The sequence below is a fragment of the Patella vulgata genome, chromosome 4, assembly GCF_932274485.2.
Source record: "Patella vulgata chromosome 4, xgPatVulg1.2, whole genome shotgun sequence".
Lineage (NCBI taxonomy): Eukaryota > Metazoa > Mollusca > Gastropoda > Patellidae > Patella > Patella vulgata.
In genome coordinates this window covers 46,824,843-46,850,409 of record NC_065882.2, presented here as the reverse complement: position 1 = coordinate 46,850,409, position 25,567 = coordinate 46,824,843, and the positions used below count along the sequence as shown (strand labels likewise).

The 25,567-nt window shown below is 34.6% G+C and overlaps 2 protein-coding genes across 4 annotated transcripts; one reads left to right on the top strand and one right to left on the bottom strand.

Moving 5' to 3' along the window:
* Nucleotides 1–973: 973 nt before the first annotated feature.
* On the bottom strand, nucleotides 974–14,907 carry LOC126817616 (spindle and kinetochore-associated protein 1). Of its 3 annotated transcripts, none has more exons than XM_050544709.2 (6): nucleotides 14,776–14,907; nucleotides 11,878–12,090; nucleotides 11,046–11,146; nucleotides 8,918–9,067; nucleotides 1,675–1,844; nucleotides 974–1,220 (listed from the first exon to the last, which is right to left on the bottom strand). In XM_050544709.2, exons 2-6 carry the CDS (start codon nucleotides 12,088–12,090, stop codon nucleotides 1,063–1,065), a joined length of 792 nt encoding a protein of 263 aa, XP_050400666.1. In that variant the 5' UTR covers nucleotides 14,776–14,907; the 3' UTR covers nucleotides 974–1,062. The 3 variants fall into 3 exon arrangements, with proteins under 3 accessions (XP_050400666.1, XP_055956091.1, XP_055956092.1); XM_056100116.1 differs by having other exon boundaries at nucleotides 14,860–14,883; XM_056100117.1 differs by lacking the exon at nucleotides 14,776–14,907 and adding an exon at nucleotides 14,041–14,263.
* A 51-nt stretch (nucleotides 14,908–14,958) lies between these two features.
* LOC126817604 (cilia- and flagella-associated protein 53) lies at nucleotides 14,959–25,183 on the top strand. The gene is made up of 7 exons (XM_050544687.2): nucleotides 14,959–15,347; nucleotides 16,588–16,817; nucleotides 17,303–17,476; nucleotides 18,044–18,347; nucleotides 20,399–20,617; nucleotides 21,755–21,971; nucleotides 24,038–25,183. Exons 1-7 carry the CDS (start codon nucleotides 15,279–15,281, stop codon nucleotides 24,379–24,381), a joined length of 1,557 nt encoding a protein of 518 aa, XP_050400644.1. The 5' UTR covers nucleotides 14,959–15,278; the 3' UTR covers nucleotides 24,382–25,183.
* Nucleotides 25,184–25,567: the final 384 nt, after the last annotated feature.

Sequence of the window (25,567 nt, the reverse complement as noted above, 5' to 3'; positions counted from 1 at the left end):
TTTCTGCTAGTTTCACACAAATAAATCATAACATGTACCGTTCTTTATTTAAACAAGCTTACAAGGACAGCTGTCTAGTCGTTTGGATAGGACGAAAAACCAAGGTCCCATGTACACATTGGCATGCACTTAAAAGATCCCTTGACAGTTGGAATTCGATATAGGAGTAGGCCGTATAAATCGGATAATAATTCTGACCTCGATGAAAATGTGGGCGTATAAAAAAATGAAACGAAATATAGATCTGTATTTTTAATCAGATTGGTCATTGGCTAGATTATCCAGTTAAAGGGGGGTAAGTAGCTCTAAAACAAGATGTCGAAACCCATGAAATTAATCTAAGATTAAGAATTGCCATTTCAGAAAATCGATATCTGTATTCTTTAATTAATCCTAATTTGTCGTCACGATTCATGTTTGTTTATGGGATTTATTTGGGGAAGGCCTCATTTATTACTTGACTTGAAGACTAGAAGGTTCTGGGTGACCAAGACTAAGGTATCATGCAAGCTTAATCTGACCCTGTGGTTTCTGATTGGTAGTAGATTGGCTGACTAAGTCACAATAAGATTGCACATTAAAGGTTTAATTAATTGAGGCTCTACTTGATGTGTAGTCATATAACACCAACCTTTTGACACTAATGTATTATGCAAACCTATGAATATTATAGTATTATTAATTCTTGCTTTGGTTAAGTCTTTTAAGAATATAAGGTTTATGTCAGTCTGATCAATAATGACAGAGAAACACCCTGTAGTGTGTGGGTTTTCTTAAGGCAGCAGTTGGCACTAATGGGGTGAGTTAAATACCCTGGGACAAAATCGTGTTGACAGTTTCCAGGCTTTACAATGTACACATATATTGTGGGTAACAGGCGCTTATCTAAGAATATCTTAATGTTTGTCCAATAAAGATAAATAATAAGTAGACAGATAATATATTTCTATCCAAGGCTAGTTTATAAAATAAATTATGTATGTTTAGTTATATTTTATTATATTACACAGGTTAGTTTATAAAATAATTTATGTATGGTTAGTTATAAAGTTAAGGCTATTATTAGTAAGATTCAATAATTGCATATCTTGTCAATTTTCCTCCTCGTATTTCACGAATTCTTCCACAATGTCTTAATGTTGTGAGTATAGATCTCGTTATTGCATCCATTTTAATAGAAGAAAAGTCCTTTATATCAGCTTCAACAACAAAATACACACCTACAAAGAAAATGACAAAAAATTTATTGAAGAAATAATGTGGCAAAGGGTCAATAAACAAATTCAACAATACTTACTGGAAGTGTTCTTTAGACAGAACTGGGTTAATGTTCACATCCAAAAAGACAATGATAGAAAATAAGGAATAATGAATGGTCCTAAATTATGAGTTCTACAACAACTAGCTGTTGCTAGTTTGGTCTAAAATTCCTGAACTCATAGGTATGGAAGAGCAAGAATTTCTGTCAAGCAATCTGAGAGGTCTATAGCTGGGTCACAGACTAATCAAACTGGTGATGAAAAATGTACAGTATTATGAGAAGGCCTTGATACGATGTTAAAGCTAGATCAAGCCTTCTATTGAAGATGACTAGTGTTATGATAACCATGTTCGCTTGAGAGAATGTACAATTGTGAGACAAAAATGAAAGCTCTCTGAACAAAATAAGATTACCTTCTGTGTCTTTATTCTCTTGAATTTTATAGTTTTCAAATCTTTTTCTGGAAACATCATTCATTGTTGACTTTTTCATGCGTAATATTTTATATTTGGCTATAAAGGTCTTATTTAATTCATCAACCAGAGAGTTCACTTGATTATATGTCACTCGACCCTTCATATATCTGGGAAAATGAAGAATACAAATTAATTGACTTTTTTTTTTCTTTTTAACACCAAAAGGACCTACTAACTAAGCCAAATCAGAGTGAGTAAGAAATTTCTGATAACACAACTAGGTCAGTTTGGAACTAACATATAATATCTTTGTATACATCCACATTTTCATGTGGACGTACATTGATGTAGCCCCTCTCCGTCCGTTCACATTTTGTTTGTGGACACTCTACAGGTCACATTTTTTATCCGATTTTAAAGAAACTTGAAATATAGGTGTATCTCCCAAAGATCTTGGTTCCTTGGCATGTATCGGACCGTAACTTCATGGATTACAGCCCCTGGTACAAAAAATCACATTTTTTTAGCCTGTGGACACCCTAGAGGTCACAATTTTTATCTGATTTTGATGTTTATAACCCTAAGATCTCGATTCCTTTTGATATTCGCACATATCGGACTGTTACCTCTTGGATCATGGCCCCTGATTGAATGAATAATCACGACTTTAGCTTGTGGTCCCTCTAAAGGTTACAATTTAAAAAAAAAAAGGTTTAATTATATCACCATGAGGGTTGAGTTCGAACGGAGGGACGGACAGGGGAAATGACAATATATGTCCACAAGAAAATGTTGGCGTTTAAAAAACATGTTTTTTGAGGTCACAATTTTTATATGATTTAAAAAGATAGGTTGCCAGGCAACAAAACATACGCCCACAGCTGCTAAATCGTTTGGGCAGTCAACAATAGTTGTCACATATTTTTACTTTTGTCGGTTATGAATCATTTATAATAGATTAAAATCTGATTAAGAGTAACAACTCATTAAATAATTATAAGAAAATCATTAGAATTCGTTTGGCCCATGCTAATGTTTAGTATACAAAACATTTAATATCATAATATTATGGATTTAGCTGTTCAAGTTATCAAAAATCGTTGAAAATCAATATACTTGTTCATCTCAAGACCTTAAACTCTGTGTATCAATCTAAAGTCAATTGAATCGATTATATATAGGCGTAAGCGTAAACACGATGTATAAATATATACAATCAATCGGATGATAACTATGATGGTCTCTAAAGCATCCGTCACAGATGCAGAACAGAGGGCCTGACAAGGAGAGCTGTCTAGTCGTTTGGATGGAACAAAAAACCGAGGACCCATGTATACTTTGAAGTGCATGTAAAAGATCCCTTGGTAGTTGGAATTCGATAAAGAGTAGGCATGGCGTATGCTTTTCTTCATTAGCACAGTCGACGCAAAACAGTAGGATGTTAACACTGTAATCCAGGTATCATTTAATCTTATGTATCTAGCACTTATTTCTTTCACAATCGTTTAATATTCAATCATTGTTTAAAAATGCATAAGATAGGTTGCCAGGCAACGAAACATACGCCCACAGCAGCTAAATCGTCCGGGGAGTCAACAAGAGTTGTCGTATATTTTTACTTTTTTCGGTAATTAAACATTTATAATACATTAAAATCTGATAAAGAGTAACAACTAATTAAGTAATTATCAGAAAACCATTAGAATTTGTTTGGTTTTTATAAAGTTCTGCCCCATGCAAATGTTTAGTATAGAAAACTTTTAACATCAGGGATTTAGTTGTTCAAGTCATAAAAATTCATTGAAAATCAATATACTTGTTCGTCTCAAGACCTTAAACTCTGTGTATCAATCTGAAGTCAATCGGATATTAACTTTAGCCTCTAGAACGTCCACAAGATTTTTCAAAGTGATCAAGGGCCATAACTCTGGCAGAACTTATCAGAAATCGCCGAAAATCAATAGGCTTCTTCGTCTCATGACATTAAACACTGTGTATAAATTTAAAGTCAATCGGATATTAACTTTAGCCTCTAGAACGTCCACAAGATTTTTCAAAGTGATCAAGGGCCATAACTCTGACAGAACTTATCAGAAATCGCCGAAAATCAATAGGCTTCTTCGTCTCATGACATTAAACACTGTGTATAAATTTAAAGTCAATCGGATATTAACTTTAGCCTCTAGAGCGTTCACAAGATTTTTCAAAGGGATCAAGGGTCATAACTCTGGCAGTAATTATCGGAAATCGCTAAAAATCAATAGGCTTCTTCGTCTCATAACATTAAACACTGTGTATAAATTTAAAGTCAATCGGATATTAACTTTGGCTTCTAGAGCGTCCACAAGATTTTTGAAAGTGATCAAGGACCATAACTCTAGCAGTAATTATCTGAAATCGCTGAAAATCAATAGGCTTCTTCGTCTCATGACCTTAAACACTGTGTATAAATTTAAAGTAAATCGGATATTAACTTTAGCTTCTAGAGCGTCCACAAGATTTTTTGAAGTGATCAAGGGCCATAACTCTGGCAGTAATTATCGGAAATCGCTGAAAATCAATAGGCTTCTACTTCTCATGACCTTAAACACTGTGTATAAATTTAAAGTCAATCGGATATTAACTTTAGCCTCTAGAGCATCTACAAGATTTTTTGAAGTGATCAAGGGCCATAACTCTGACAGTAATTATTGGAAATCGCTGAAAATCAATAGGTTTCTTCGTCTCATGGCCTTAAACACTGTATATAAATTTATAGTCAATCGGATATTAACTTTAGCCTCTAGAGCGTCCACAAGCAATTGTGGACGCCGGACGGACGGACCGATGGACGGGGGTGACGACAATATACGACCACATTTCAATGTGGGCGTATAAAAAACTGTTTAAAATCACCATAAATCATTTAATTTGTACTTCTGTCCAGTTTAAAGCTGACCATTCAATTTTGATGAGTGTCCAATGATGTATAATGATTAATTTTTTGAAAAGTGGTCAGGAAATTAAATACTTGTAAATTGAACACTCATTATTAAAATTAATCAGTCAGCTTTAAACTGGACACAGGTACAAATTAGATGATTTTTGATGATTTTAAACGATTTTTACAACAAAGATTTGATATTAAACGAAAGTGAAATAAATTAGTGCTAGGTGTACAAGAGATAAATTATACCTTGTTTACAGTGTAAACCTCATATCATTTCATTTGTAAAGCATCCACAAGATTTTTCAAAGTGATCAAGGGCCATAACTCTGGCAGTAATTATTGGAAATCAATGAATTTCAATAGGCTTCTTCGTCGTTTGACCTTAAAAAATGTGAATAAATATTAACTTTAGCCTCTAGAGTGTCCACAAGATTTTTCAAAGTGATCAAGGGCCATAACTCTGGCAGCAATTATTGGAAATTGTTAAACACTGTGTATATAAATTTAAAGTCAATCGGATATCAACTTTAGCCTCTAAAGTGCACACAAGATTTTTTCAAAATGATCAAGGGCTATAAATCTGGCAGTAATTATCGGAAATCGTTGAAAATTAATAAGCTTCTTCATCTCATCATCTTAAACACTGTGTATAAATTTAAAATCTATCGGATATTAACTTTAGCCTCTAGAGCGTCCACAAGCAATTGTGGACGCCAGACGGACGGTCAGACGATAATATACGACCACATTTCAATGTGGGAGTATAGAAACTGTTTTAATTTATCATCGTTACACACTAATGATGGTTGTGTTCAAATCTCGTGAAAATCGGACCGAAACTGATTGACAAAATGGCTGTTACTTGTACGCAAATATAGTATTAGGGATTTCAGGTCATGTGATTTTAGCGTGAAATCGGACATCCAGTGGCTAAAATGTAGCCCACTTCAATCTACGATTCTGAATTATACTATTCAAAAAAAGTAGGGGATATTTGATTTTGGGGGCATAATACTAAAATATGCAAATGACTACGAAAAAAGTCACTATAGAACCTAACAGAGAAATCGTGTCATCACAGCAAATCAGATCAGCGCTCGTCTTCAAACAGACACTGGTGTGAGAGTGAGTGGCCAGACGATTCGGAATCGACTGCATAGGGGTCACCTTCGCGCCCGACGTCCTCGCGTGATCCCTTGTTTGAGAGATCATCACATTCAGGCAAGACGTCGTTGGTGTAGGGATCGTCAACACTGGGATAATCGACGCTGGAGCAATGTGATGTTTTCAGATGAGTCAAGGTTCACTGTTGATTTTTTGGACAGATGTAGGAGGGTGTGGCGTCATCGAAACGAGCGCTTCCAAGACATTAACGTCATCAGACATGATCGATTTGGTGGTGGTTCTGTTATGGTGTGGGGAGGCATCACTGTTGCTGGAAGAACGGCTTTACATGTTGTTGCAGGGCGTGTTACAGGCCAGTACTACCGGGACAACATCTTGGCAGTCCATGTTGTGCCGTTCGCACGACGTCATGGCCGCCGTTTCATCTTCCAGGATGACAACGCAAGATGTCACAGGGCCAGGATCGTTACAGGTTACCTCCAACAACAGAACATCACCACATTACCGTGGCCAGCACTGAGTCCCGACCTCTCCCCCATCGAGCATGTCTGGGACATGCTTGGACAGAGGTTACGTCAACGTCAACAACGTCCTGCCAATGTCCAAGAACTTGCTGCTGCGTTGCAACAGGAATGGGACAATCTGGACCAAAATGACCTTAGACGTCTCATTAGGAGTATGCCACGTCGGATCAATGATTGTTTGGCAAACAGAGGAGGATTTACCCGTTACTGACTTGGTTGTGATGCTGTGGTAACTTTGCTGTTTGACCCCGGGTATCATTTTACCCTTATAATGGTCAGTCTGTGCCTTACTTAGTCTAACGATCATTTGGAATAAATCGATGAATGGTGAACTTCATTTCATTTTGTCATTTGTTTCTTCGTCAGTTTCATTAGGTGACTTTAATAACACTTAAAAATCAAATATCCCCTACTTTTTTTGAATAGTATACTATTTCATGTAAATGCATTACTAGCAATTGTATTGTAATAGTTTAATATCAATCTCAATATCTGCTACGATTCAGACTCAAAAATTATCAAAATGTAAGTGAAATTACCATTTATGTACGTGATACGCTCGCGGGAAAATATCGCTCCTCTGACGTCACATGGATTTTCCATTGCTACGGCTCACTTCATTGGTGAATCCGCACCTTAGTTTCTGGGGGATTTTAATATAGAACCAATCAAACGATAGATAACATTTTTGTGATTATTATGATGCGTGATCCCCCCCGGAGATCCGACAATTTTTGCCGTAGAAAACAGGATTTATCTGTTTTGCTGACCGAAATTTGCTAAATTTCGACTAAAGATAGCCTACTTTTTTGTGGTATCATCCAGATTATAAATATTTGAAGAATTATCATTCAAATTATTACGATTTTAATAAATCTTGTAACATGGACGGGAAATCTTCCTTTGTTCTTTTCGTTGAATTAGCAGATTGTTTTCCCTCTAGTAGACTAGGTGGAGCTTAAAGCAGAAATTGCAAATTTTCTAAGAAAGTCAAAACGTAATTATTTCTATGTCTTTTGCTCAATAGGTTGTCAACTCACAATTATACGATCATAGGTGTCATTCTCACACTTAAAACTCATTTACACAGGAAATAATAACACAATTACCTCCCTTGTTTTCTATTCTCCACCACGGAGTAGCTTTTTTCAAATGTTTGAAAATGAAGAGGAAAATGATATTTTTGCCAATTTAGATACCATCTATTTTCAGGCTTTATTTTAATAAATTTTAAAAATATAACTTAAAAATTTGCAATTTCCGCTTTAACCGTTCAATAACTAGACATGCTCAATGTTATTGCAATCTTTTGCTGGTTTACACTAGTTTTAGTAGAAATCATATTGAGAAGTGGGGTGGGTTTTCTGCGCAATAACAATAAGCATGTTGAGCAGTTGTCAATGTTACAAGTCATTTATAGCACGCTTCATTCTTTAACAGGTTTAACATCTCAACCTACGGTCTCAATGTTTAAACCTGTTAACCCATGAAAGCCGTGCTATAAATATAACTTAGCTGACTATAACGTGCAGATTTCAGTTTTAAAATTGGTACTACCGATTCTGAAGGGAAAATACCGCTTATGACATAACTCAGATATGCCTGAAAAGCACTTATTTTCGTGCCATGCCACGCATTGGCTTGTATAGAGCATTTTGATTACATTATTGACGTCGATTTCAGGTTTTAAAATTCCATAACTTTGAATCTAATTAGAATATTTTGATGAAAAAAATTTTTTGGGGTAGCATTTTATGTATATTTTCACAAACTATTTTCAAAAATTTTTTTCTGTCATTTGAAACTTTGACCTGAAACCCCTAATAGTATAAAAGTATGTAATACCAAGGATGTGGACACTCTAGAAGTCAAAGTTTTTATCATATCTTGATGAAACTTAAAATATATGTTTATATCAAAAATATTTTGGTTCCTTTCGATATTCATGCTTAATGAACCTTGAGTATGGCCCCTGATTGTACAAAAAATCCTGTTTTTGGTTAACTTGTTCTCTCATGTGGGCGTATCTTGAATGACAACTGCTGATTTTACGTAAGATCTATAAGATTACTCGGTTTTAATTTTAAGAACAAGTTATATTTATAGCACGGCTTTCATGAGTTAACAGGTTTAACCAGAGGCAGAAGTCCGAGGGGTTAAACCTGTTAACGAATGAAGCGTGCTATAAATGACTTGTAACATTGACAACTGCTCAACATGCTTGTTGTTACTGCACAGAAAACCAACCCCACTTCTCTATATGATTTCTACTAAAACTAGTGCTAATCAGCAAAAGTGTTCAATAACATTGAACATGTCTAGTTATTGCACGGTTAAGCTCCACCCAATCTACTAGAGGAAAAACAATCTGCTTATTCAACGAAAAGAAAGGAAGATTTCCCATCCATGTTACAATAATGTTTATTGCTTACTATTTGAATTTTTAAAACAGGAACTCGACTCTAGGAGCTATTCATCGTCTTGTTCTTCTTGGCGGTGATGCTCTTCGAAAAAAAACAATTCAAGTACGATCGACATGGCATGCTTGTTTCTTGGACAAATGTCAAAATTCTAACATAGCAGCGATGACATTGTCCATAGTACACTCATACTTTTTCTCTTTGAACTTAGAACAGAATTAATTCTGACAGCTTGTACTTACTTCGGTACTTCCTCAAATTCATCTACTGTTAAATACTCAATTGATGGGCAGTGCTTTCTTTCAGTTTTTTTAACTTCTTTATTATTTTCTGTTTTGATATTTCCTGGTTTGGTCAAAGATTTAACTTTTTGGTCAGTTTTATCGCTTTCACTGAAAATGTAATGGATATAAAACAATTGTTCAACAATTCTTGATGAGTGTCAACCAGTGGTTGCCAGGCAAGATACGCCCACATTTTGCAAGAAATGGATAGAGAACAATCTAAAAAAAAAGTAGTGATTTTTCGTACAATCAGGGGCCATAATCCAGGAAGTTATGGTTTGAAATGAGCTAACATCGAAATGAACTGAGATATTTGGGATATAAAGATATGATTCATGTTTCACCAAAATCGGATAAAATTTGTGACTTCTAGAGAATCCACAACAACCTTGGTACATGTACATGAAGTTTAGATCTGATACATGCCAATATCAAAAGGAGATAAACCTATATTTCAAGTTTTGTCAAAATCGGATAAGAATTGTGATCTGTAGAGTGTCCACAAATTGTGGACGGAAAGGGGCGTGTGGACGGACAGGGGAGACGATATTATACGTCCACATAAGAATGTGGGCGTATAAAAATACAGGGATAGACAATCTCTGTGTTATTGGCAATCAACAACCAAATACTAGTAATGTACATGTTATAGGATGTATAGAATATAGTATCAAGCATTATGCTACCTGCATACAGTAAACACAAATGGTGCTCAATTACAAACTACCACCACCGTTTATTTCGCAATAACACTACACAACTTTGTATCAAAAATTAAAAAGACAGAAAAGTTATATGCCAAGTTCTAGATGTTTGAAACAGAATCTCATAAAGTTTCTTGGATGGCATAAGATATGTCCCGGATACAAAAATTATTCACCAAAAACTATTATGCTACCTGGTTATACTATAGTGGACAGAAGTTGAGTTAAATTAAAAACATACACCACACCAATGTTTTATTTTTCACAATTACACAAAGTATAAAAGACTGAAAAGTTATAAGCTCAGATCTAAATGTATGAATGATGCAAGTTTGAAGACAGAACTCAAAGTTTAATAAAGATATCTTAGACCGCATATAAAATATGCTCCAAAATAAAAATTGCACACCAAAATTGTTCAAATTTGTATTGATGAAACACTAATATTATTCAAATGAAGCACTACAAGGGTTATGGTGAAAACCCATATTCCTGAAGCAATGGTCCGAGAAATCCCTCTCTGGCCATTGCTGGATTGACTTCTGATACTTGAGTTTTTGAGGGAGTGTGTCTAATCTTCCTGTTCAATCAAATCTCTCCTAAGTACAGCAACATGACAGCCCTTCGTTCAATCTGGGGCCTCCCAGAAACTTTGGACAGTGATTTAAGGTATTAAAAACAATGAAAAAATTGTTTGTCTCCAAATAGTATTGTTTACATTGTAGCCATTTTGATAGCCTTGTTTGTCATGCAATTAGTTTTTCTGCCATATTCTGCTATGCACTGACTGGTTAATTGGGTGTAATAAATTTCTTGAGTCAGGACATAACATTATACAAACATATTTGGAGGTCTATATAAACCCAAATGATATTGTTATGCAGTTAGGCATTGGTTGTTAATCGGACTATTGACCAGTCATAATTTGGAACAAAAATTTGCTTTCATTACGGCAGTGTTGAGTGGGATTAGGTCTAATCAAACAAAACACTGCAAGAATTATGTAACAGAAATTTGCTTTCATTACGGCAGTGTTGAGTGGGATTAGGTCTAATCAAACGAAACACTGCGAGGATTATGATGAAAACCAGGATTTAAAAATCCTAACGGTGCCTTTATTTTATACACACGACACAATTCCTTAAAAGACAATTACTGTTTATTACTCAAGGTTTTCTAGTAGTTTGTGTCCTGTGTATCCAGTACAATTACATAACACCATTGAAGCAAATTAAGGCGTTCATTGGATCACGGTGAGAATCAACTACATGACATTCTATGAAGATCCAGTGTCATAACCACGGGCCTACCATATTATCCTCCCCCCCCCCATATAAAATAAATGGTCAATGCAAAATAAATAAAAACATGTAATGAATTACTTGTTGCTATTCTGTAAGTTATTATGTGGTAGTCTAGCTGGTATATTATTCGCAGTGTAATTAACATCTTTTATCAATCTGTGAAATTTCTTCTTTATTTCCTGATAAGATAAAAAGAAAAATGAATAAAAAAAGATAGCTTCTATATAAACCTTTCATCATCTTCATCATATTGTTCCACATAGAGACCTGCACACTAGCTCTGAAAGAAATAAGAAATGAAAGGTGTCTGTCAGTGAATTCCATATGAACAACAATAAAACTCAATGACAAACAAAGTCATCCAGTAAAACATGTTATACAAAATATCATGTTTGTGTAAAACTCTTCCCAAAGACATGCTGGATAGTTTGAATTATACATTACGTTACATCCTTTCATTAAAATTGAGAAGACTAACTTTAAACCAAAATAAAATGTATTTTATATAAAGCTGCTAGGTTTTCTACAGAGTCTGTCAAGTGTCAAGAAAGAGAATCAAAGATGAGTTGCCAAGTACCGAAATATATGCCCACAGCAGCTAAGTTGTCGAGCCGTTGTCGCATCTTCATTACTTTATTGGTAATGGGACTTGGGAGCATTTACAAGACACTACAAACTGATCAAAAATAACACTCTATTATGTCTACAAACACGAATCTTATTTAAATTATAAATTCACAAACATCTCATGGATATATGGACAAATTTACAAGTGTCATTAAAATCAGACAAAAATTGGTCTGCAGGGAGTATAACAAACAACTTGTCTGTAGAAGTGAATATTAAAAATTATAAGAACTACGCTCGTATATCAATAAATATTGCAATTTTTGTAAGCTATATAAATTACCTCAACAGATCTTAACTGTTCCTTTTGTTTACTGATTTCTTGTTTTAGTAAAGCCATGGTAATTTCTAAACTCTGTAGTTCTCTTTCTATTGTAGACAAATGTTTTTTGCAATGGGAATCATTACCCACATGTCTTAGTTCACAAACTGTATTTAGATTACTCAGTTTTTCATTAAAATGAGCCGCGAGTTCTTCAATACTGGAGCTTTCCATCTGAAAATAAATAAATCAACCTGTAAACTTGAACATGAAGGAATCCCCTGCGATCAAGAATTTGGAGTGGTGACACATCGATTTCGGTTAATTCATGTTAAATATTGCCAATTCGTAATGTAATACGAATTCTCTTATTTCTGTATTTCTGCTTCTTGATTGTTATGTTGATTTACTTCTAGCTCTAATGTGTATAGAAACCTCTAACATAGCAGTCTAAAAGATCAGTTTGAGTTTGAACCAGCGGCTGCCAGGCAGGATACGCCCACATTTTGCAAGAGATGGATAGAGAACAAGCTAAAAACAAACGGGATTTTTTGCACAATCAGGGCCAATAATCCAGAAAGTTATGGTCTGAAATGCGCAAATATCAAAAGGGACTGAGATCTTTGGGATATAAAGATATGTTTTAAGTTTCATCAAAATCAGATAAAAATTGTGACCTCTAGAGGGTCCACAACCTTGATAGCATACTTTTACACAATTTTGTCAGCCATTTTGTCGGCCAGTTTCATTTAGATTTTCCCGAAATTCAAATTCAACCTTCATTATGGTGGAATGGTGATATATTTGAACGGTTTTTAAAATCTATAGAGTCCACATGCTAAAAATGCGATTTTTCAAACAATCAGGAGCCATAATCCAGGAAGTTACGTTCGGATATACGCGATTATCAAAAGGAACCCTTGATCTTAGTGTATAATGGTGATATATTCACAAGTTTTTTTTAAATCAGATAAAAATTGTGACCTCTACATGGACTGCAAGCTAAAAACGTGATTTTTTGTACATTCAAGGGCCATAATTGAGGAAGATACAATCCGATATGCGCGAATATCGAAAGGAATCAAGATCTTTGGGTTATAAACATGTATTTCAACTTTCATCAAAATCGGACCAAAATTGTGACCTCTAGAGGGTCCACAACCTTGATTTAAGAGATGTTTACACTATATGCGTACGAGGGGCGGCCATTTTGTCCAGAAGTTTTGGCCCAATTTTCATGAAATTCGAAGTCAACAAACACACAAGACCCAATAATACATGCAATCTGCGATACCTCTTTTGACAAGTGATATTTTGTTTTAAATACATTTTTATATAGACGATAATTTTAATAAACAATGTTTGGACATCTCGAACTGTTCTTACAATGTTTCGATTTCAGTATCTGTCGAATACCCCCCCCCCCCCAAAAAGTAATTTAATCAGGAATATTATGGACAGGAACAGTCGGAATGTGAATTAAATATGGAAATTATTGGGAAGCAGTGGCCTTTTTTCCCCGTAGTTTTTGTGGTAATCATAAAACTTTGAAAATGGACTAATAACTACAGAGCATTGAGATTAGAACATGCGTTATGAAAAAATATCAATTAAAATATTGAAATAAGGTATGTTTATTTATAAATGTTAGCCACAGAGTTGCATATAATTGACACTACAGGGATGTAGGGCCTAATATAATTTATTAAAATATATACAGGGTATTTACAATTATGCGGTCATGATGACGTGAAAAGCAATATTTACGTGTATTCGTGTAATCGGTGATATATTCATGTGAATAAAAATTTAGTAGACTGACAATCAATTGTTTCCAAATTCATTTTATTGTCTTCAGTGGCCATTTTTGTTGCCCAAACTCAAACGATCGGAAAGGTCGCGCGTTGTTGTGATTGCAGCACATGTGATTGTCAACCATTTACCCCTTCAACATATTAAGATGGTTTAGCTCATCATGTCACATGTACAATGTTATGATGAACTTTGTCGAAAATACAAGCAAAAACATTGACTTTTCAAGAGAGAACTTTTTTTTTTCGTTGGGATATTAAATTGTGCAATGGATTTTATTCAACCAGAGGTGATTTCAAACACATAGGCAAGTTTTTAGTAACAATTATTCAGCAGTTTGTTCACAATCGGCGAAATCTGTTTATAATTTACCACGGTTCAGACAGTAGCTCCTTTATTAAATTATCATGATCAAGTGAAGGTGGTTACCCGCTAGGTTTGCGGTCCTCCTGCACTTACTAATAGATGGTATACACTATAGAGACAACTCATCCCAAAGACAACTCATCCCAATATAAGACAATTTATCCAAGATAAAAGATAACTCATCCCAACTTTAAAACATGGGTCGAGATTTAAGACAACTCATCCCAACAAATATACGTGCCAGTTATATTTGTTTTAATACCATTGCTTTCTTTGAAGACTACTCAGACCATTCTGATTTTGTTATAAAAATGTGTTATCTTAATAAAATTGATTTTGTTATCTTAATAAAATCAATATTGTTGTTTTAAATTTTAAGTTATTTTAAGTTTTGGGTGCTCTGTATACTTATACTAAAAGCGTAGACATTTCAATTCCATCTTTGAACCATACATGCAACTGAAAATGTTGGCCCCAGTCGTGCTGATTGTTTCCATATCACTGTCTGATAGAAATTCGTCAGAATATGACATTATATCCTTATCTTTATGTATGAGTTTCAGTAGTTACTCTAGTAACGAAATATGAGAGTCCTAGTACCTGGATTTCGTTACTACAGTAACTAGAGTTTCAGTATAGCTAATATCTTGGGATGAGTTGTCTTGTTTTAGGATGAGTTGTCTTTGGGATGAGTTGTCAGGTATTCTTATAGATAATGTCTATGCTGACACATAAATATACCTTGTAAAGTTGTTTCTAAAATAATACAAAGCAAGAACTAATATATTAGTATACGGGCAAGTTGCCTTGCATTAATTCACGGACCATAAATCATTTCGTGTCAAATTTGGCGCACTGTGATTCAGGGGGAATAACTCTCAATACATTTATCGCAAACTCGCAAACTCTCGCTTGTAACTTCCTTAGATACCAGACGCCATTTCCTGGCTTCACAACATTGAGTTACAGGTTTTTATGATCGATAACTTGTAGGCTATGGCATTCAGAACACAAATTATATTTTACACATCGGATGTTGAATAGTAGGCTAGGGAGAAGTAATCACTCGTGATTTTTATTGTTTGGTTGTAGGTTGCAGCATTTGGTTTGTTTTTTTTGCCAAAGAGGAGAACACAAGTGATAAGAAGTGAACGCTATCAACTTATCGAGCACACCACTTCAACGTTTGTTTTTTGGGACCTAGCTTTATATAAGTTTAGATACTACAAAAAAGAACAGGCAAAATGATGGTATCTCAAAGAATGCGGAAGACGCGTGAAGTTACGGGACCAACTCCACATTCTGTTGGAATAGTAAGTTTTGAACTAGGCCTATTTGGAGCTATTCCCGGATTTCTATTTTCTCGAGATAAGACTAAGACTAAGAGAGGGTAACCTAGTTCCTTCTGGCAGATGCAGTTTTGAATCATATTGGCATTCTCTAACTAAGCAAAACAGTAAATGTTTTCTTCAAGTTCAAAACAATGATTGAATGATCTATTTATTACGTTTCTGCACTTATCATTTCAAACAAAGCACAATCCTAGTACCAAATTTAATTAAAGTTACAATTTCATATTTTTAAGTTATATTTTTAAAATGTATTAAAATAAAGCCCTAAAATAGATGGTATCTATAAACAGTCCTACCTTGTTAAAGAATAATCCTATTAATCCTATAATTCACTAGGCCTATTGCCAGTTGAGAAATTGGCAAAAATATCATTTTCAACTTCAAATTCAAACGTTTGAAGAAAGCTATTCCATGGTGGGGAATAGGAAAACAAGGGAGGTAATTGTGTTATTATTTCCGGTGTGAAAATTTTTGAGTGTGAGAAAGATAACCTATGAGTATGATCGTATAATACTATTAATAGTGAGTTGACAACCTCTATTGAGCAAAAGACATAGAAATAAAAATTATGTTTTGACTTTCTTAGAAAATATGAAATTGTAACTTTAAGTTTGCCAGCTGGTGAAACTACTAAAGGTGCCCTATCGTTCTTGTAGCCAATATGACAGGGTTAGTGCCAGGCTGTCTGTCGACTGGTGGTGAACAAGATACGTGCATGCTGCCAAATGACTAGATAAGCTTCATTTTGTTTTCAATTGCAAATATCATGGTTTAGGAGGACTATCTGGGGTAACTTCGCACAATTGTGTTTGCTTGTGACAGGGATGTAGGGTACTGTACTATTAAGTGGAATTTTGAGAACTAGTTAGATTGCACTGTTTGCTTGCTGCTTTTGCCATGACATTTCCTGGAGTTGGACACAATTCATGACCTGGAACAATCATTCAGCTAGATTTTTTTTCTATTTAATCTAAACCTAATTTTGATACAAAATTCTCACAATATTTAATAAACCCTTGATTTTTTTCTTAACTCATGGTCATGGATTTTTTCTTAAAACGATAAGCTTACACATTTGAAAATTGGAGGAATAAAAGTATAATTAGATAATTACAGATGTATATCTATCAGATTAATTAATTTTTTGTAAAAAGCAGATAATCAATGTGTTATTCTACAAATTTATTCTTCTTACTTATAGTTGGCAAGAGCCCCAAATACACGACCCCCAGAGTACCTTATCCTAGAAAGACGAAAACAAGAAGAAAAGTTGGAGGAAAATCAAAAAATGACAAATTATATGGAACTTTGTGATTTGAAAAATGAATGGGAAAGATGGACCGATAAAAAAATTCAGTTGAATACTGTTAAGAGAAGACTGAATGGAATGCTACAGGCTAATGAATCTAGTATAGAAGATAGGAGAGAAAGGTATCGTAGTATTTATAAGCTTACATAAAAACCAAAATATCCAGTGATTCATGTCCTAGCTTTTACATAAAGTAGTCTTGATAACCCGAGAGAATTGTCGGTAGACTTGTTTAGCACTACTTATTTCAATTTTCAAACCAAATGCACATAACCTGTTTTCCACTTAAAATGCCTGCGTAGTGTCTGGTTGTTATTTACGATGGCAGTCTGTTTTTAATGAACTTTAAATGGTTATTATAGACTCTAATAAATGCAACATTGGCATGCATGGAAAGGAACCACCTACAGCAGAGTAGATGCAAATATGACCATGTATTACTATTAGTAAATAAAGACAAGATGTTAAATGTCATTTGTTTTCTTTTCATTTGTCCAGACTTTTGGTAATATACATGTAATGGGATTTTTAATGTATTGGTATAACATATGATTTACTACACCATGATTAATTTTAAGATGTGCTAAGTCTTTGATTTTTTGTTCAGACTTAGAGATTTATTACAAACAGAACAAATAGAACAACTGAAAGAAATGGATGATAAACAAGAAACAACTATTGAACGTCAAGCAAAAATGAGGTCCAGGGCAAAATATTTAAAAGAGCAAAGGGAAACAGAAAGATTGAAATTGGTTCAAAAAAAATATGACCAGAAATTCAGGTAAGCCAACTGCAGAAAAAGGTGGAAAATTGGTCTATTCATGTAGTGTATAGGCTCCATCTGAACAACTGTGACACATTTTCAAAGAAATACCAAGGTCCAGTGGAGTTGGAGACAAGTTTCTTGATTAGCATTGCACAATGACAACTTCCGGGTGTGCTTTCTTTTTTTTTCTTACCTCCTATTAACTGCTGCTGATGTAGTAGTGTGAATGATTCAACCAGGTATGGGGGTGCATTTTATAGGGCTGGTCCCGGTGAACGTGCAGCATGAGTTACATGAAAAGCATGGAGAACACATTACCATCTCAGAAGTCAGGTTGCGATTTTGAGAACATTTCCTGGGTTCAATTCTGTGTTTGGGAAGGAGCCTTATTTCTCAGGTAAAGTTGGAGATGTGGTCACAAATATACAATAAAAAGATTTGGCAAGTTTTATGAAATGCGTCTATTCAGAGTAACATACCAACCTGATGTTTCTTTTGCTGCTTAGTATAGTATAGTCACAAGATCTATAAAAATGTCACTAGATAACTCTTCAAAATCATCATAACCCATTATTTATTCAGAGAAGAGTGTGAAGAATTGAGGTCTACAGTATCAAAACGTGCGCAAGATCAAATCTGTGCTGAAAGATTGGAACAGATGCAGATGAAAGAACAATTTGAGGATGAGAAAAGAATAGAGGATGCCATGTATGCTGATTTATGGAATAAAGACATGTTGGAGAAAGCAGAAAAAGAAGAACGGAAGGCTAGAGAAAGACATGAACGTAATCAAGCTGTAGTAGATATCTTGCAGAAACAGATGGCAGCATTACAACTACAGAAAGATGAAGCTAAAAGACTCAAAGAGGAAGAAGCTCAGTTACTGGTAAGTTGCTACACAACTGGACCCAGTTTCTTGAAATCTTAACTAAAGATAAAATCCAAATTTTAGTAGATACTTCAATTTTGATTGGCTAAGCACTAAAATCAATTTAAAATTATCCAATCAAATTACTAAAATTTGGATTTTATCTTAGTTAAAATTTCGTGAAACAGCCCCCTGATTTTAATTATTTTTACCATTTGTAACCATGTGATAAATGGTGAAATCTTCAATAATTTGTAGAATTCTTTCTTGGTAATCAATTCCTTGAGCGGCGGATGCAGAGAGAGAGCGAGCTAGCACCTGAGATTCATTTTCAGTCTCTTCCAATACGAGGGTGTTGAGCATTCTAAAATGCCCATTTTTATCTGATTTAGTTTAAACTTGAAATGTATGATTATAACCCAAAGGTCTCAGTTCCTTTCTATATTCGTGCATATCGGAACGTAACTTCCTGAATTATGGCCCCTGATTGTACGAAAAATCGCGTTTTTAGCTTGTGGATCCTATAGAGGTCATAATTTTTATCCAATTTAAAAAAACGTATTATTATATTACCGTTACACCCTCAGGATGACTGAGTTCGAATTTCGTTAAAATCGGCCCAAAACTGACAGACAAAATGGCCGCCCTTCGTTCTCAAATAGCGTAAAAATATGGTATTTCAAGGTTGTGGACCCTAAAGAGGTCACAATTTTTTATCCAATTTTGTTGAAACTTGAAATGTAAGTTTATAACCCAAAGATCTCGGTTCTTTTCGATATTCGCGCATATCAGACCGTAACTTCCTGAATTATGGCCCCTGATTGTATGAAAAATCACTTTTTTTTTTAGCTTGTTCTCTATCCATCTCTCGAAAATGTGGGCGTATCCTGCCTGGCAGCCGCTGGTAAATCTAGCACTGTAATTTTTGTTCATAAAATATGACATTTTTTGCTATTTGGGGTAATAAACTACATATTAATCACCCCAAAAATACCAATTTTATTTACTAACTATGTTCCAAACTTGGCCCAAAAGCCGGATAATAAAGGCTGCTGATGACAACAAAAGACAAATTTTCTCAGTTATGCCTGTTTGCATTTTCATCAAATTTGGCATTAACAATGCTAATTGCAATTTCCAAAAAGCCCCTGAACAATTTTTGGCTGTAGACTGTGGTTTGTTTGGTATCCATGGAAATGCCTAAGAAGATGAATTTTCTTGGAAATTCTATTAGTACATACTAAAAAGAGATATTGCTAATCCCCTCCTTGGATCGAAAGTAGAGGTTATAGAGGTAACATGAACGTTATAAAATATCAACTCAAAGTATTTTAAAATCTTTGTTGATTACTTAGTAGATAAACAAGATTTGGTAATCTCTGGTAAATTCTTTGAATACATCCACAACAAGTTTTAAAATACAAAAATGCGAATGTAAAAAGTGCACTACTCAGCCGCTATAAAAATCAGTTTATACCATCCAAAAATGAAATTCAGCCATGTTCCAGTCACAATAGATCGTAGACCTGGATAATCGCGTCTTATAGAGGGAATTCATTCTGACGTCATATATAGATGGACGGCAATGATCCAGTGTGAAACTGCTGCTGAGGGCGGCCGTAATTGTTTACTACGGAGGACATGAACGGTGTGTTCGACGTCATTGTTTATTCAAGAACTGATCTAGGTCTTGGAAACCTTCTTGTTTGCTATAATTAGCTTTTTCTTTCCGCTTGTATCTCCATTATTACACAACAAACAGTCAGACTGTTATGTGTCCTCTGGGTTATTTTACACATGGAACAAGTGTGCAAAGTCTAAATAAAATTGGTGTTGAAAAGTTAGTGCATATCTTAGACTACTCAGTGCCCTTAGTACTAGAAATTATACCAGCAAAAAGAAAAAAGTTTCTTAGTTTCAATTTTTTTTACTTGATTTGTCTAACTTGAGCAGAATATACCTAAAAATGTTATTATAACTATATTAAAACTGAAATTGTAAAAAATAGCTATATTTATTAAAACCATTTAAAATTGTAATAACTATGTTCATGAAAACTAATTTTTCAGAAAGAACAAGACGCTCTACGTAAATTAGAAGAAAGAAGAGCATATGAGGATAAGATTCAAAGGCAGAGAGAAACAAGAGATATGTTAGATCTTTCATTGAAGATAAAGATGAAGCGAAGGGCTAAAGATGAACAGGAACAATTAGCATTTGATCTAAAGATGTTAGAACAGTTGTTAGAGGAATCTCGTAATGAAGCCATGGAACAAATGCAGAGAAAGGTAAATTTAAGAAAGTAATGAAAATTTTGACAGTGTGGAAATACTCTACTCTATCTGTACATAGAGTATATCTGTGACAATGTGATCAAGGTCATCATTTTTCCAATATTATTAAAGAAAATTTTGTTAACAAGTGTGTTAATATACTCTTCAAAAAAATTAGGGGATATTGAAATGCAAATACCTATGCAGGTTGTGATATGATAAATAGTCATGGACACTTGACATGCTTTGAGAGTATGTTCACAGATGAAGTACTTATCGCCCCAACAGAACCACTGAGCTGCACATGCGACACGCAATAGCGCCATACACGTGGGAGGGGTTCATTGTCATTTTTGACACTTCAAGGAAGGGTTTATGAAAACTGCCGCGTGCTGGTTTAGCTATCTATGTTAGCATTTCTATCGGTTCTTGCATAAGATTTACTGTTTAGCGTATCTTTATATTAGTGTGTTACGTTTAATTTGATCGGGAGACGTGTTCGTCAACATCAACCGACAACACTGCAAGAATTCGCCGTGGCACTGCAAGAGGAGTGGGTCAGATTGCCCCAAATCGTGATTGGACGGTTGATTAGGAGCCTGCCACGGCGAATTGCTGAATGTCTGAGGATTGGTGGAGCAATTACTCATTATTAAGACAAAAATCAAAAACGTCCATTTTCACTTTTGACGGTGTATCTCTTTGCCCCCATATGAACTGTTTATGTTCATGTGTAGGCAATTGGCCTGTTATAACATACACTGGTTACCTCTAACAAAAGCAGCAGTGCATTTCCGCAGTTTTGTATTGTTTCTGTGACTCTAGGTGAGAATAGCCTACAAGGAAGCATTGCAGGGCTCTACCTGTTCAACGCCATGTAAACAGCTAGTAATTAATATTTGTCAGCCTGTATAATCATACACTTAGTGTACCATAATTACCTACCTTTTAAATGTGTGTACATGTGTGGAATGTAAGAGAAGTAAGATTGTGAGTAGATTTGTAGCAATCTAGAGTGTTGTGATTATTTGAAGGATCTAGAAAGGTCCCATCATATAGCATCCCTAACACAACACTTGAATTACTCTCCCAAAAATATACAAAATATCAACTGACTTTTTTAATCCACTATGTTTTTTTTTTAATTTTTAGAAAGAATTACGAGAAGAGGATCAGCGTTATCGCACCTATTTACAACAGTTAATGGAAGAAGAAAGGAGAAAAGAAAAAGAATTAGATGCTCTATGTAATGAAGAAGTTGAGAAAACATGGCAGAAACGCTTGGAAGGATGGCGGCAAGAACGCTTAGCAAGAAAGAGATTATTAAATGATGTTTTGGCTGGTCGCGCTGAACAGATTAGAGATAGATGTAGGTTTCTAAAAAATATATTTTTAACCACAATATTTATGCCCGTAGATATCCTCAATGGAATTCAGATATAATGGAAGAAATAGTCTGATAATTTGATTCATGTTTTAAGCTGCGGTGACTTAGTCAGTAAGATGTTCACGTTGGGGGTACTTGGTTCAATCCTGGTTGTCGTCAGTGTCTAGTTGTTCTGGTGGGATGGATAAAAAACAAGGTCCTGTGTACACATTGATCTTCACGTAAAAGAAGCTTTGACAGAATTCAGTTGCTTTCCAGGCAAAATTTTCCTCATAGCACACTATCTTTATGAGCCCGGTTGGGCAGAAAAATAGGATGTTAAAACCCATGTCATTTAGTGCTGGGTATTGCCACTGAAGTCCCTAGATATGATACGTATTGAGATTCAGGTGCTATGATACGATTTGTATCCCTATTCATAACCAGGTCAATATTTACCAAGAACATCAGGATAAATGAATAATTGATATTTTAGTCCTGCCAATGATATTGATGTAGACCGAAAGAGTGTTTGTGTACAGGTTACTTACTGAATTCCATCATAGAACTAGACCCTGTTTTATTGTGTACAGTTTATTTTTTGTTTTTTTTACCTTTTAAAAAAAACCCCAACAAACAACTATATGAAAGGCACTCATTTATGCTCCCAAGTTTGCCAGAAAAAAATGACTGTGCTTTAAAAATATGACACTAGTTTTTATACGCTCAGATTTTCATGTGGACGTATATTGTCGTCGCCCCTGTCCGTCCGTCTGGACACAATTGTTTGTAAACACTCTACAGGTCACAATTTTTATCCGATTTCAATGAAACTTGAAATGTAGGTTTATCACCGTAAGATCTCGGTTCCTTTCGATATTGGCATGTATCGGACTGTAACTTCATGGATTATGACCCATAATCATAAAAATCACGTTTTTTAGCTTGTGAACACTGTAGAGGTCACAATTTTTATCCGATTTGGTTTAAACTTGAAATGTATGTTTATAACCCACAGATCTCGGTTCCTTTCGATATTTGCGCATATCGGACCATAACTTCCTGAATTATGGCCTCTGATTGTACGAAAAATCACGCTTTTAGCTTGTCCCTCTAGAGGTCACAATTAATATATCACCGTTACACCGTAATGTTTGATGAGTTCGAATTCCGTGAAAATCGGGCCAAAACTGCTGGACAAAATGGCCACCCCTCGTACGCAAATAGTATAAACATCTGGTAAATCTAGGTTGTGGACCCTCTAGAGGTCACAATTTTGATCCGATTTCGATGAAACTTGAAATACATGTTTATAACCCAAAGATATTGGTTCCTTTAGATCTTCGCGCATATCGGATCGTAACTTCCTGAATTATGTCCTGATTGAACAAAAAATCATGTTTTTAGCTTGTGGACCCCATAGAGGTCACAATTTTTATCCTAAAAAAACGTGTGAATATATCCCCATTACACACTAAGATCTTGGTTCCTTTTGATAATCGCAGATACCTGAACTTAACTTCCAGGATTATGGCCCCTGATTGTTCGAAAAATCGCATTTTTAGCTTGCAGATTCTCTAGAGGTCACAATTTTTTTCCGATTTTAAGAACTGTTTAAATACATCACCATTCCACCATAATGAAGGTTGAACTCTAATTTCGGGAAAATCGAAATGAAACTGCCCGACAAAATGGCCGCTCTTTGTACGCAAATTGTGTAGAAGTGTGTAATACAATGGTTGTGGACCCTCTAGAGGTCACAATTTTTATCTGATTTTGATGAAACTTGAAACATACCTTTATATCCCAAAGATCACTGTCCCTTTTGATATTTGCCCATTTCAGGCCATATCTTTCTGGATTATTGCCCCTGATTGTACAAAAAATCCTGTTTGTTTTTAGGTTTTTAGCTTGTTCTCTATCCATCTCTTGCAAAATGTGGGCGTAATTTTTAATGTTATCCAACAAAATGCCCCAAACCTTTAAATGATTTATGCCAAAATGTTCCCATTTATGTCACAGTAATTTGTTTGAAAATTAATTCATATTCTGTTATCTCTATTTTACAGTGATAGAAAATGAAAGACAACAGTTGGATGCTCAAAGAGAAAGAGATGAACTTATTCAAACTATTGAAAGAAACAAACAGTTGGATAAGGAGGAGTTACAGAGAATTCGACAGAAGAATTTACAATATCAGTCAGATCTGGAGGGTCAGATTGATTATAACTGTCGCTTAAAGGAACAAGATCGTCAGTATAATGATACAGAATATAAACTTGGTCTTCAAGCTGAATATGAATATGAGCAAAAAATTAGGGATGCTTTAAACAATCCAGTAATCGATAAATTACATCCCATGAGAAGAAGAGTTCAGTCGGCATCTTTACAAGTGACTGGGACAGGATATTAGTACGGTTTCTATTGTTTTTTGTGGGGTGTATGTTACTTGTACTTTAGGGATATTGTTTATTTATTTAAAACAGAATTTTATTTTAAAACTGTGATACTTGTATGAATATATCAATTAATGAAATTGATGTCTGTACATAATATATATATATATGTATATATATAATTGTGTCATGTGTTATAATTTTAAATGTTTAACTCAAAGAATATATTATAAATATTGTGATAAATGATAATAAGTTGTTGACAAGCATTACAATATGGTTCTCTTCAGTTCACATACAGTTCTAAGCATTATAATATGGTTCTCTTTAGATCACATACAGTTTTAAGCATTATAACTATGGTTCTCTTTAGATCACATATAGTTCTAAGCGTTTTAATATGGGTCTCTTTAGATCACATGTAGTTCTAAGCATTATTTAACAGACTTCCTGATTATGAATGAGATCAATAATATTATATATTTACAAAGCATTAATGTTGTGGGAATAGAATATGGCAAGGTTTTTTTTTCAAAATGGGTTAAACCCATATAATAATTTTCAGTAAAAGAGACAGGTTGGGGGTTTTTTTTCCCCATGTCCAGCACATATCCATGTAGATTTTGACTGTTATTTATATTTTAAGTATTTATATGGTGAATACATCTGAACATCTGTCACTTTAAATATTTGAAGTCGTAATAATAAGAATAGAAATTATGACTATGCCACTGGTTGTGATAATATAATGTGTAGATTTGTTGTATCATTCGTTAATAATCAAATATCAACAGCATTGAAAATAAAACTGAATGATAATCTGTGTGTAATTCATCACTTTTGTTTGCTGGAAATAAGGTAGTGCAAATTAATTTTCAGCAGAGCTGGTTCACCATTAATTTTCACCAGTACCCACGATTTGTAGTGTCTATATAGCAATTCTCTCTCACTCCCTTTTTATATGGACATTTTCGTTGATTATTGGCCGATCTAGAAGACGGTTTGAATTAATATTTTCTGCCAGGTTTTGGTAAATATTCATGGTTTTGAGGTGGAATGGTAACAGAGTTAGGATGTTGGTTACTGTGATATGTACAGCGGATATTTACATGTTTATAGTATGCTACTTCAAGCTTGTGTATCTCAATATTTCATTGGTCAACCAAATACAAACATTGTAGCAAAGACATGACAAGGTGTTGC